This window comes from Uloborus diversus, chromosome 8, assembly GCF_026930045.1.
Source record: "Uloborus diversus isolate 005 chromosome 8, Udiv.v.3.1, whole genome shotgun sequence".
In the NCBI taxonomy this organism is placed as follows: Eukaryota; Metazoa; Arthropoda; class Arachnida; order Araneae; family Uloboridae; genus Uloborus; species Uloborus diversus.
This window is the reverse complement of record NC_072738.1, coordinates 126,118,651-126,130,809: the sequence shown is the minus strand read 5'-3', so window position 1 is coordinate 126,130,809 and position 12,159 is coordinate 126,118,651. Positions and strand designations below refer to the sequence as shown.

The 12,159-nt window shown below is 32.8% G+C and overlaps 1 protein-coding gene across 1 annotated transcript in view; it reads right to left on the bottom strand.

The window, feature by feature from the left end:
* Positions 1 to 11,724, bottom strand: part of LOC129228586 (A-kinase anchor protein 13-like) — a gene marked incomplete at its 5' end in the record, with an annotated part of 173,203 nt that extends 161,479 nt beyond the window's left edge. The window contains 2 exon segments of the mRNA XM_054863269.1: positions 8,753 to 8,906; positions 11,668 to 11,724. Coding sequence (XP_054719244.1) covers positions 8,753 to 8,906; positions 11,668 to 11,700 — 187 coding nt within the window.
* Positions 11,725 to 12,159: the final 435 nt, after the last annotated feature.

Below are 12,159 nucleotides of genomic sequence, written 5' to 3'. Positions count from 1 at the left end.
TAAAACAATGACCCCTTGTCCTGTTTTCAGTGCTAAACTTTAGCCCCGTAACATCTTTCGTTTTAATAAATTTAAACAGCTGAATCATGTCCCCTCGGTCTCTTCTTTGTTCAAGACTGTACATTTTTAGCCTTCTAAGCCTGGAATCATAATCTAAGTGGGAAAGTCCACTTATTAGCCTTGTAGCCCGCCTTTGAACCCTTTCCAATACATTAATGTCTTTCTTAAGATAAGGAGACCAAAACTGAACAGCATACTCCAAATGGGGTCTTAACAAACTTCTATATAAGGGCAGAAGAACTTCTTTAGATTTATTTGAAATAGATCTATTGATAAACCCAAGCATCTTATTGGCTTTGTTGCTAGCATTGCTGCACTGTTGGCTAAACTTTAAATCCTGACTTATTAGGACCCCCAGATCAGTAACTTTGTCTGCCTGACTAATGACTGAACCTTGCAAATAATAACTATGACATGACTATTTTCTATATCATGTCATAGAAGAGTAGGAGATGAAAAAGTAGTGCTTTGAGACACATTTTTCTCCAACAGCCTCTATACAGTTGCAATGAGAGGCCATGTCAGCCTAGACTAAAACTAGGGCCCAGGACTTGAGTGAGCCCTACTGGAAATCAGAGTAGCATAAATTCTACAAGTTTTAAGAGGGTAAGGGAACCAGGCCTGGCTCTTGGGGTAGGCGACCTAGGCGGCCACCTATGGCGGCAGATTTTAGGGGCAGCAAATTTCAAAATTGAATTTTTTTTAAACAGTTATGAATAGCTGTTTCAGCGTTATTAGATTCACTGCTTCAATGCTAAAGACAGTATTAATAATTATAATAATGATAAGTAAGAGTGTGTACCAGTGCTTGGATATGAAAAACATAGTTTGGAATTGAACTAGAAATTCAACTTACTTTTAGAGGTGGCAAATTACGCAATTTAAAAATTATTTGAAAACATTAATATCTCATTATTATACTTTAATGTTAATAAAAATATAATTTAAAATGTGTACCAGTGCTTGGATACGCAAAACCCAGGTTGGAATTCAACTAGAAACTCCCTTCAATTGTAAACACTTCATTATTGTTTTTATTTTGTAAAAATATCTTTATTTTACATTAATATTATTATTATTCAATGCGGGAGAGGGGCACTTGTTAATATGGCCTAGCCTAGGGCGGGTGAACTACTAGAGCTGGCCTTGAAGGGGACCGGCAACCAAACTGACAAGGGGCCCAGGGCTCTCGTCGCCCCTGCCTCTATACATCTTATTCAAATACTTATCCTTGTTGGTTTGTTTACAAGTATGAGATAATTCTTAAGATTTATTTATTTATTTTAGGAAAAAAAAAGGAATTTCCAATGATAGTTATATGCTAGAATAGAGTTAAAAATACAATATTAGAATAAAATGAAATTATTTCCAAAAATTAAAATTCTGAAATTGAGATAGACAACAGTTAAGTAAGACCATCTCCTTTATTTGTCTTACATACAGATTAATACTTAATTTTACAATAGGCAGATCTTGATTGCTTGTATACCAGCATAAACGAAAGCACAGAAAAGAAATTAAAGCAGCATTCTTACACCAAACACAACTAAGCATTGACATTGTATCAAGGAGGAAAGTCAAGAGAAGTTGCAAGGAAAGTGAGAAGAACAGAGAAATTGAAGCAGGTGAGAAGCTGCAAAAAAATAGAAGATTGGTTAATAAGGTCATTAGACCCAGAGAGCAGTAACATATTCACAGGATAGGACCAAAAAGTTCCCGGCATTGTCAGGCTTGGTTAAGAAATTTTTGAAATAAGCTGGAAGATTTTGTTTGGGAGGTTGACATTACAGCTGGGGAAGGTGCTGTACTATTCAGTAAGCAATTGCAGTTGTATGTGAAATGTCATCAACAGAACAACATGGCGATGCATGGATGCATCGCAAAAACCTTGTGTACATTTCGCATCATTAAATTGGTTCAGAATGTTTCTCTAAACCGATGCATCAATGCCGCACTGACTAAAAATCCAAGTACTGGTGTACAGACGCCAGTTTGCAATCGTTACTGCAGACACGTATCTTGGTGTTAAGAAGAAACCCGTTTTAAGTGCAAAAAGATGCGAACTTGTGAATGTAATGCATGACTTGACTTCTATAAGCTCACATCTTTTTTCACTGAAAAAAGAAGGTTCTTAGTAATTTCAACACATGCGTCTGCAATATTTATTGCTATCTTTATCTTAAACTTTTAATGTGTTTTTTTCCTCCTTTTATTGATATTTTTTTGCTGGTGCTAGAATCTGTTAGTAAGTATCTGGCATAATATAATTTTTATACCTTGTATATAATTTGTAAAATGTAAACAAGCAAATTTAAGTAAAGTTTTCAAAAAAAATAAAAATAACATTGTGATGCACTGGAACATCGCAATGTGAATTTGACGATGCATCACGATGTAAAAATTCCTTCATGGCCCAGCCCCAGGGTTGCCAACTTTGACGGAACAATTTGAGGAGCATTTGTGGTGATTTTGAGGAGCAATTGGAAATTTTGCGAAGCAGTTCGGTATTTTGTATAAAAATCAATAAAAATAACCAAAACCACCTATCTAAAATTGTTTCACAGCTTTAATAATCATTTTCAGCATTAGTAATTATTTTTAAATTTATAAAACAGCTTAAAACACCATTTCAATCTTTGAGTATAAGCATCTTAAATTTCCCATATTTACATGTTTGACATGATAATAGCAAAATATAAGCCTGAAAACGTTCGTCCGGGAAATGTAGAACAAAGTAACTTCTTTGAGGAGCCGCGGAGTTTCGCCATTTTTGCGGAGCAGTTGGCAACCCTGCAGCCTTACATGGAAATATCAAAATTTGCATGCTGTTGGAGAAATTACTCTTGGAAACTCTGAAATAAGCATATGGCAATGACACAGTGTAGAAAATCGCAATTTACAAGCGGTCACACAACAATTGAAGACAGTGCTCAGATTGGTGGCCTTCCACATGGCCACCAATCTGAGCACATCATGGCCTTGAACATGCATATAAGTCAGAGGTAATGAAAAATATGCTGAAGTGATTGATAGAATTTTCAAAAAACGGCTTTTAGGAGTGCTTCAAACAATTGCATGAAAGATGGGGAAAAGTGTAGATGCAGGAGGAGACTATTTTGAAAGAAAATAATGTAAAAATGTTATATATTCTTTCCATAAATTTTTATCAACCATTCTGGGAACTTTCTGACCCTACCATGTACATTAAATTTTAAAACTGTTGAACAATGTTGAGTAACAATATAACCTAAAGAACAACACGTTCTTCAGGGTGTGTTAGCATATTTAAATGAAATATTATTCCATATTGCAGAATGACCAAAACACAAGAAAGTCACATGCAAATAAAATAACTATTTGATGCTGTTTTTAAATTTATTAAACTCAACAATATTACACTGATTTGGCTAGTGACAACTATGGAATCACTTAAAGCCACTTCTGGTTGATGTAAACAAAGTCCTTAGTTGTGGGATAAGTCAAAGAACAAAGTGAAATATTTTGATAACATTCCTGCCCTTCTTTGTCACATGAGATCTGTACATTCAAACCCTTATCATAAAATGAATTGATAATTTCTCCATCCCTTTCTCTAAATCAATGTTTCATTTGTTAATTTTCTGGTTGCTTCAGTAATTACCAGTTCCTATTCTTGGATTATACCCAGGAGGAGCACATCTTGGAACATTGATTTGAATCCTTGAAAAACCCTTATCCATCGTCAAAAGTCAAGAGCCCCGGCTTGCTCCCCCATAGATCCAGCATTGGTAATTGCCAGAAGCATGTCTTTTATTTAGGGGAATAGGATAGATGATTTCTCATCTCCACTTTCAGAAATAGAAATCAGTATAACCTCGCTTTAACGATTATCAATGAATAGAAAAAAGTAATCGTTAAATCAAGGAAATCTTAAATCGAGGAGTATAAGCATTCAATGCAGACAAATGTACCAGTGAAATGTATCCTTAAATTAAGGAAATTGTAAAATCCGGTATCGTTAAATCGAAGTTATACTGTACATCAAGGTTGGTATAAAAACCGTTTTTTTTTTTTTTTTTGATGATGATTTTTTTGGTTTAAACTAGGTTTATTTGGTTTTTATTACTATTTCTAAGAAAAACCATTTTATTTTAGGAAAATCATGAAAATTTAATGAATTAATTGTTAAGGAATGTTTAATATTCATATTTGTACCTAATTTCTTCATGATTAATTAAATAATTGAGAGTAAAATCTTGTAATTTTATTTCCTCATACTTAGAGATTCCTATAGGAGAATATTGTTTGAAAGTCTTTAACTATTATAAAAAATACAATACGTAAATGGGTCTTGGTATAAATAATCAAAGAAATAATATACTGTGAAAGTTCATGCATTATTAATTACAAATTCTCAAGAATAAATTCTTGCAAATTAATTTCCTCATAATCATAGCTATCTACTATAAATAAAAAAACAAAAGTAAAATTAAAATTACGCATTCTTAAACATGGAAAGTATTTTGCAGTATCTACAAAGAATCATAAGTCTGATGTACATTATACAACGTTAAAAATCAAAAGCTCAATGTTTATTTTGTTTAAAGATTTTAAAAAAAGTTACAAATCATGTAATTTATTTACCTAATGTATCAATGACAACAATTACAGAAATAGAACAAGAAAATCATAGTGTTTTCCATTGCAGATATCATTTCTCCTGGTTTAATGCATTTAGGAATGCAATTTTTTTATCAAAGAAAAATTAATTAAAAGCCTCAGTAGAAACTTAAATGACAATACTTTTTTAACATACTTCAATAATGAAGACTGTCATAAAAATTAATGTTTATGGTTTAAGGATTCTTCCACCATTCATACATGAGACTTCTTTTATTATATTGGGATCAAAAAAGTTCTCTGAAAGGTGAAAATTTGGCATGAAATTTTTTTTATAAGAGCACAGTGTTACATGAATCTTTTCTGTTTTCATGATCTTATATATTTTCTTTTCTTGCTCTGACTGCGCCCTCTATTCATGATGCAAAAAGTGTGCAGGTATAAGCGCAATTATGCCTACTCTAAGTGTTGTTGGACTTCTTTAGTTATTTTCTTTCTCTTGTCATTTAAATATTCTAGTGTTAGGATATTTTTACACTATGCATCGCTTCAATGGTACATAATCTATCTCAATAAATCTTAAGTAATCAAGCAAATTAGGTAGTATGTAAAGTTTTGGTTGAAATATGCTTTTTGGACTATTTTGAAATGCAAAAGACTGAAAAAGAATGATAATTAAAAAGTTATAAAAGAGCTACTTGGATTTTTTTTTTTTTTTTTAATATGTAATTTTAAAGAAACTTAGTTGGCCTGCCTTGTATATTTATGTACCTAATAGGAAAGCTGCATAGATTTAAAAAGAGAAAAAAAATAAAAAAATAAATAAAAAATAAACTAATAAAAGCAAACTTGCATAACCTTAAAAATAGAATACAGAAATGCAAAAATCTGTCAAAACACTTCTTTTAAAAACAGTAATTAAATCTCCTTTAAATGTACATTAAAATATTCTTTTTTTTTTTTTTTTTTTTTTCAAGGACCACTTCAGAAAAATAAACAATTAAAACAAATTGACCACGAAAAGCTTTTGTTATCTAAGATGTCTTTAAAACACCTAACTCCTTATAACATATACCACCAGAAAGGACTAAGTTAATCGCTTTCCTCAAATTTTGGACAAAATGAAAGCCTGGCAATACAGGGTAATTATATGTCTTTTGCCTATTACTATAAAAATACCCAAACTATCACATTAAACTTCGTAACCAAAATCACATAATGAGGCAAACAAAATACAACTAAATTCCTGAAAACATTTCTTACATAAATGTTTGACATTGCAAAAGCCTGCACTTTTCTTTTGCATTAGCAAAAAATGCATTTGAAATTTTCAAGAACAAAAAGCTAACTTGTGTACTTGAAAATGCTTTATCAGACTACTTCAGAATTTTTCACAATAATTTCAAAGCAAAGAACTTTATTTTATTTTGGTGATAATTATTTTCAAGGTATTTTTTATATTGAGCTAGGAAGCCCAATTAAAAAGTATATGATTGTGAAAAGTTACAAAGTGCTTATTCAAGTTTGAATGAGTCTTGAAATTTCTACATTTATGACTTTTGAATTGAAAAAAAAAAATCTTGAACTTAAAGTTAATAACGAAGGTCATTCACTCTAAAATATGCGCTTAAATCCAATCATAAACAAAAAAAAAAAGCATGAGAGATATTGAGGCATCAAGCACAGCTAGATAATATAGACGCACACGTAAATGCCATGTGTCATACATTTGCTTCAATTCAGGTACAATTGCTGTAGATATGTGCCCCGCCTGATAATTGTGAATTAATATAGATATTAAACAATGAAAAGGTAGATAAATTAATGAAAACAGTACCTTTTTTGCTTTACATGATTAAAAGGAAAAGGCATTCTCACTAAATATTTTGCCTACTTATTATACAGTGCAGAACCTTTTATCCGGGAACCAAAAAACCGGGAAACCAGAAAACCGGCAACCTTTTGCCAATTTTTCCACTATTTAAAAAAAAAATTCATTTTTGGCAATTTTTGAAAAATTAAACATTTTTTAAAATACTTAAAAGATTATGAACGGCTTCGTAATAAATACCATATTACTCATCTATAACTCGGGAAAATGTTTACAAAAACGAACTTCAAAGGGTTATCCTTAACACGGGGCAAAATTTCCGAATATTTTTTTTAATTAAAAAGTACACTCGTAAGTCTGAAATATTCGTGTTTTATTCCAACTGAATACTAAAGAAATGAATATTTTCACATTCTAATGCAATATTTTATTGAAATCTCTGAATAGTCTCTGATTAAAGCCGCTTGGAGGGTAAGTAACGTTGGAAAAGCGCGAGAAACACCGAAAACCACTTTTGCGAATTTTTTGGATAGTTGATGGTGGAATCTAGAAATCGTTAAACGCAAGACTCAAAAATCGAATTTCTATTGGTATGAACTTTATGCAAAAGCAGTAGTTATATCAATAACTACCGCAATCGCAAACACTAAACCAAAACAAAAAATTTAAAAAAAAAAGAAAAAAAAAACGCATTCCTGAAAACAAATTCTTTTATACATTATAGTAGAAAAATCGTACATTTACGTTCAAAAACTTGTTTCTTGCACTCCCTTCATTTTCTTCCGTTTTAAAACATGGAAAAGTAGTGGTTTTTTTTTTTTCCCCCTTTACAAAATGAATGTGACGGTCTCAGGTCTTATGAATAACTTTCAATAATAAGCATTTCTGAACTATTTTCTTCTTATTTTAATATGTATTACTATTTATTATAGTAATTTAAGTTTCATACACAATCGGCCAATAGCACTTTTTAGCGATCCAGAAAACCGGGAAATTCATTTATCCGGGACAGCGTTGATCCCGAACTTCCCGGATAATTGGTTCTCTACTGTATATTGATTTTCCTACCTGCAGAGAGTTTTGAGAGTTTTGAGTTGTGTACACAGATACTTTATATTTTTATCCTACTATGACATCACGTACACCAGCACAGTTCTCAAGTTATAAAAACCAGCCAAGGTATCATTTATAAGCAGCTCAGTAAATTATATTATACTAGCTGCTTTGTGCCCGGCTTTGCACGGCCCACTCCAAAAATAAAAGTATTGTCAAGTGATGCATCTTCAACAATCAGGCTTGAACAAAAAGAAAAATAATAACCAGTAAAATTGTGCGGCAGATTGCGGAAAAATAACCCAAAAAGGAAACCTTTTAAAACCCCCAATTACAGGAAAAGCGTCAAACCAGAAATTTATTTCTTCATATTTGAGAAAAAAAATGGCAACAGGTTTTTTTTCTCAATGATTTTCTTCACGTTACAAATTTTAACAAAAGCACTGTTACGGAAAGTTGAGATGAAGCACTGAATAATGATTTGAATGGAGCTTTGAAAAATCGGGATTTTATGTTGAAATCTAAGCTTCATAATTAATATTTTTTAATTGATATCCTAGTTAATTTTTATCAGATTATTATGTTAAATAGCCGAACATGAAGACGGGAAAATTACGAATCCATCGATACCAGGTTCGATGATCAGCTTACTGGCGTTCGGGAGGAGTAACTCAGAAATACATAGATAGGTACATACGCTCAGTTTTTAATTACATAAGATAGAACACAGGCAAAAATTCGATTGAGGCAAGTGGCGATAAGAATTGTTTGAGTGGGAGGAATTTTAGATAATTTACGAAAGTCTATTGCTGTTCTCACACTTTTTAGCCAATACTTTCATTCATAACTATTAAAATTTAAAAAAAGGAATAATACACAAAAGTATTTCACCTAGAAAATTCACTACAAATGTCCCAACGACTATTCTACCATGGACAAGTAAACTGTAGTATCTGCAGAATGAGTTTTCAATATATTTGAAGAAATGCGCTTTAGATTCAATACTAACAATAGGGAAACATTGAAATTAGTGTTGTAGGCGTAAACTAAATAAGCAAGCTTATACAATAAAGCAAACAAAAAATAGATGACAAAAATGCAAAAAAATGAAAAATTTGCAGTTATTGCACTTTACCTGCCCACGGCAGTATTGTGCTATACACTATTAACAGTGCAAAAATAAAAATAAATTCTTATATGGTTGCTTACTTGGGATTCGAGCTTTTAGTTTGAGAGTACCACCAGTCCAACTTGGTTCAGCAACAGTAACATGTCGGTGTTGGGATCCTTCGAAGACTAAGTAATAATTTACATCTTCCAAAAGAGGCTGATCAAGTATTTCAACAATTATTTTTCCACCACCCTGTAAAGAAAACAACAGCATTGATTTTACTTTAAATAAATAAACTAATGTAAGTTTTTTCATTTAATGCAATTATATTTAAATGTACTACTTTCTTTTAAAATTATATTGCACGAAATTAAATTTGACTTCCACATTCACTTATTTTCCAATGAAAAAAAAAACACTTTTCAATTTCAATTAATTTCTAAAAGTGACATGATTTAGATTCTAAGCATTTAAGCTACTTCCCTTGTTTCAGTGTAAATAACTCAGGTGGGGGGCCAAAGAGTAATGAGGCACCTCCTCAAATGCTGCGGTGATTCCCTCTCTCCCAAAAGGAGAGCCCCCGCCCAAAATGAGATCAAAAATACAGTCAAATTAACCCTCCCTAAAAATTTCCATGCTGCAGTCGGCGTCATGACCCCCCCCCCCCCAAGTGGAAACCCCACAATAACTTTTCCCTATAAATGTAAATGTGTATGCAATGTTGATTACAATTTTTCTAACACAATTCTGTTTTCTTGCACCAAAAATGTGGTTCTCTGCATTAATGAAACATGCAAATTTCTGCCAAACAACTTTGGATCTCTTGGTGTGCAGTTGAGGCAGCAAAAGTATTGGACTATTACAAGAGCTGATCATACTTTGAAGTACAAGAAGTAATCGAAAATGAAGCGTTTACAGCAGTAGGCTAAAAGCAACCACTGTTTTCTAAAAATAAACATTGTTTTAATGCAACAGGACCTACTGAATTACATTTAAAGGAAATGATTTTTGTTTTTTTAATTTATCTCAAATAAATGGGTCGTTGCCGTGCATCTTTCCCTAGTACGCTCTAATGTAACTTGAAAACAAGAGCTAATTAAAAAAAAGTCATTCGCATATTTTTTCGACTCAAAGTTAGTAAGAATCAACTATTTATAACAAGGACACTAGGGCTGGGCGATGCATTGCAAAAAACCGGTGTGCATCCCACATTGTTTATCTTTAATTTTTGCACACTTATAGTAATTAACAGTTTGTAAATCCAATCTGGCTTAACAATGAAGGTGTGAAGAGTTGGACCTTCATTTCTCCCAAAACATATTAGAAATGCACATGTGTCTTTAGTTTAGACAAAAGATATGTGGATGAACTAGTAAGTTGATCGTATAGTCACTTGCCAGAAAGAAAGCAAAATTACAATAAAAAATGCAGACATTTATTTTGGTGTTACAAGCAGTGGAGTTCCTAGCACAGGTGTCACATGGGTAAGTAACTAGTAGTGTCACTGCCCCCCCCCCCCACACACACAAAAAAATCTTTATAAATGTTTTATGTAAATATGAAATTTATAAAATTTTCAGAATCAATTCATTCCTATTTTTGTAGCGTAACAAAAGTTTGGAAGACAAATATAAACTGCTAATCCATTTTATGCAAAATTTGCCCTAAACAATACATGTAACCTCCCCCTCAGATACTGGACACTCTGCTTTGGTAAATTTGTTAGATTAAAATATTATTAAAGATATATTTGTGAAAATTTTTAGAGTTAAAGCATTTATATTTTTTATAAACTGTGAAATCCTCTTTGAGTGGCACCCGGTGCAGAAGCCGCTACTAATTACAAGGAACCTCTTTTTTAATGCAAGAATATGTGAGCTTTTGAATGGAATGCATGCCTTTGCATCAATTTACTCACATCTTGCATTGAAAAAACAGGCTCACTGTAATCTAAAGCACTGCTTCATAACATAATAAAAGTATTTCTGGTGCTAGAATCTGTTAATTCGTATCTGCCATGATATACAATTCTTATGCCTAGTATGTATTTTGTAAAATTTAAACGAGCAAGTTTAGTATTTTCATAAAGTTACCGCCCTATAGTTAGGGCTAAGGCAGAAATGCATGAAATACACTGCCAGCTCAGTCATTCCAGCCGAGGACTGCAGTTTCGTGCTTATTAGCACTCATCAGCCCGGCTTAGGAAGTGACTGAGCTGGAGGTGGAAAACCTCTTAAGGGAGTCAAGAGTGCCAAACAAACTGGTAGCCAATACAGATATTAGCAGAGGCCAGAGGAGTGACGAAGCAATGGTTTGGTTCAACTCGAATATTGAAGGCAAAAGGCAGTGATATTTTCATTAAGTTACTCTTGACTTCCACTTCCAGAGATTTTCCACTTCCAGCTCAGTCACGTAAGCCAGGCTGATGAGTGCTAATAAGCACGAAACTGCAGTCTTTGGCTGGAATGACTGTGCTGCGGTGTATTTCATGCATTTCTGCCTTAGCCCTGGCTATAGGGCGGTAACTTAATGAAAATAATTCTGTCTTTTGTCTTCAATATTCAAGTTGAAACGAACCATTGCCTCAGTCACTCGTCTAGCCTGTGCTAATTCTATATTAGCTACCAGTTTGTTTGGCACTCTTGGCTTCCTTAAGAGGTTTTCGACCTCCAGTTCAGTCATTTCCTAAGCCGGGCTGATGAGTGCTAATAAACACGAAACTGCAGTCCTCGGCTGGAATGACTGAGCTGGCGGTGTATTTCATGTAAGCAAGTTTAGGTTAAAAAAACCCTTACATTGTGGTACATCCCTACATCGCAATGTAAGGTTGGCAATGCATCCCAATGTAAAATTTCCTACATTGTCCAGCCCTACAGGACGCAGATAAAAAGTTCTTTTTTGTTGTGTAGTGTTGCTGCCAATTAATCAGGGCATTTCTATTTAACACAATAGATTATTTATTACTTTACTGGATACACATTCAGCATGAAAATAATAAATATTCAATGCTTACATATACTGGGGCATCTTTTGGAGAAACATTCATCTTGCGTGCACATCACAGTCATCACTAAAAATATGAATCAGGAATTTGAGTCTTGAGTCAAATAAATATCATTCAAATATTGAACTACTTAAAAGAAAAATAGATAAGAATGAAATGGATTGATTTGAGCTTGTTGCAATCTTAAAATTAGCTTTAATTTAAATGGAAAATTTGTCTTTTATCTCTTAAAACTAGCTTTACTATCCATCAGCATATACTTTGAAGGTTAGCTACATTTATTCTACTCATTCAAACAAACATGGGTCAAAATGGTTAGTGATTTGATTTTCGGGGCTTTAGACAGTCAAAAAACTAACATGGTTCTGGGATTAGGTATCAAAATGTTACTAATTACCTAGGTAGTATTCAAATTGGAAATAGAGGGTCAAACAACAGTAATAATTTTAAGTGACTTCAATTACGGTAAGGGGTTAAATAAAAGCATTTTTGGTCTATTTC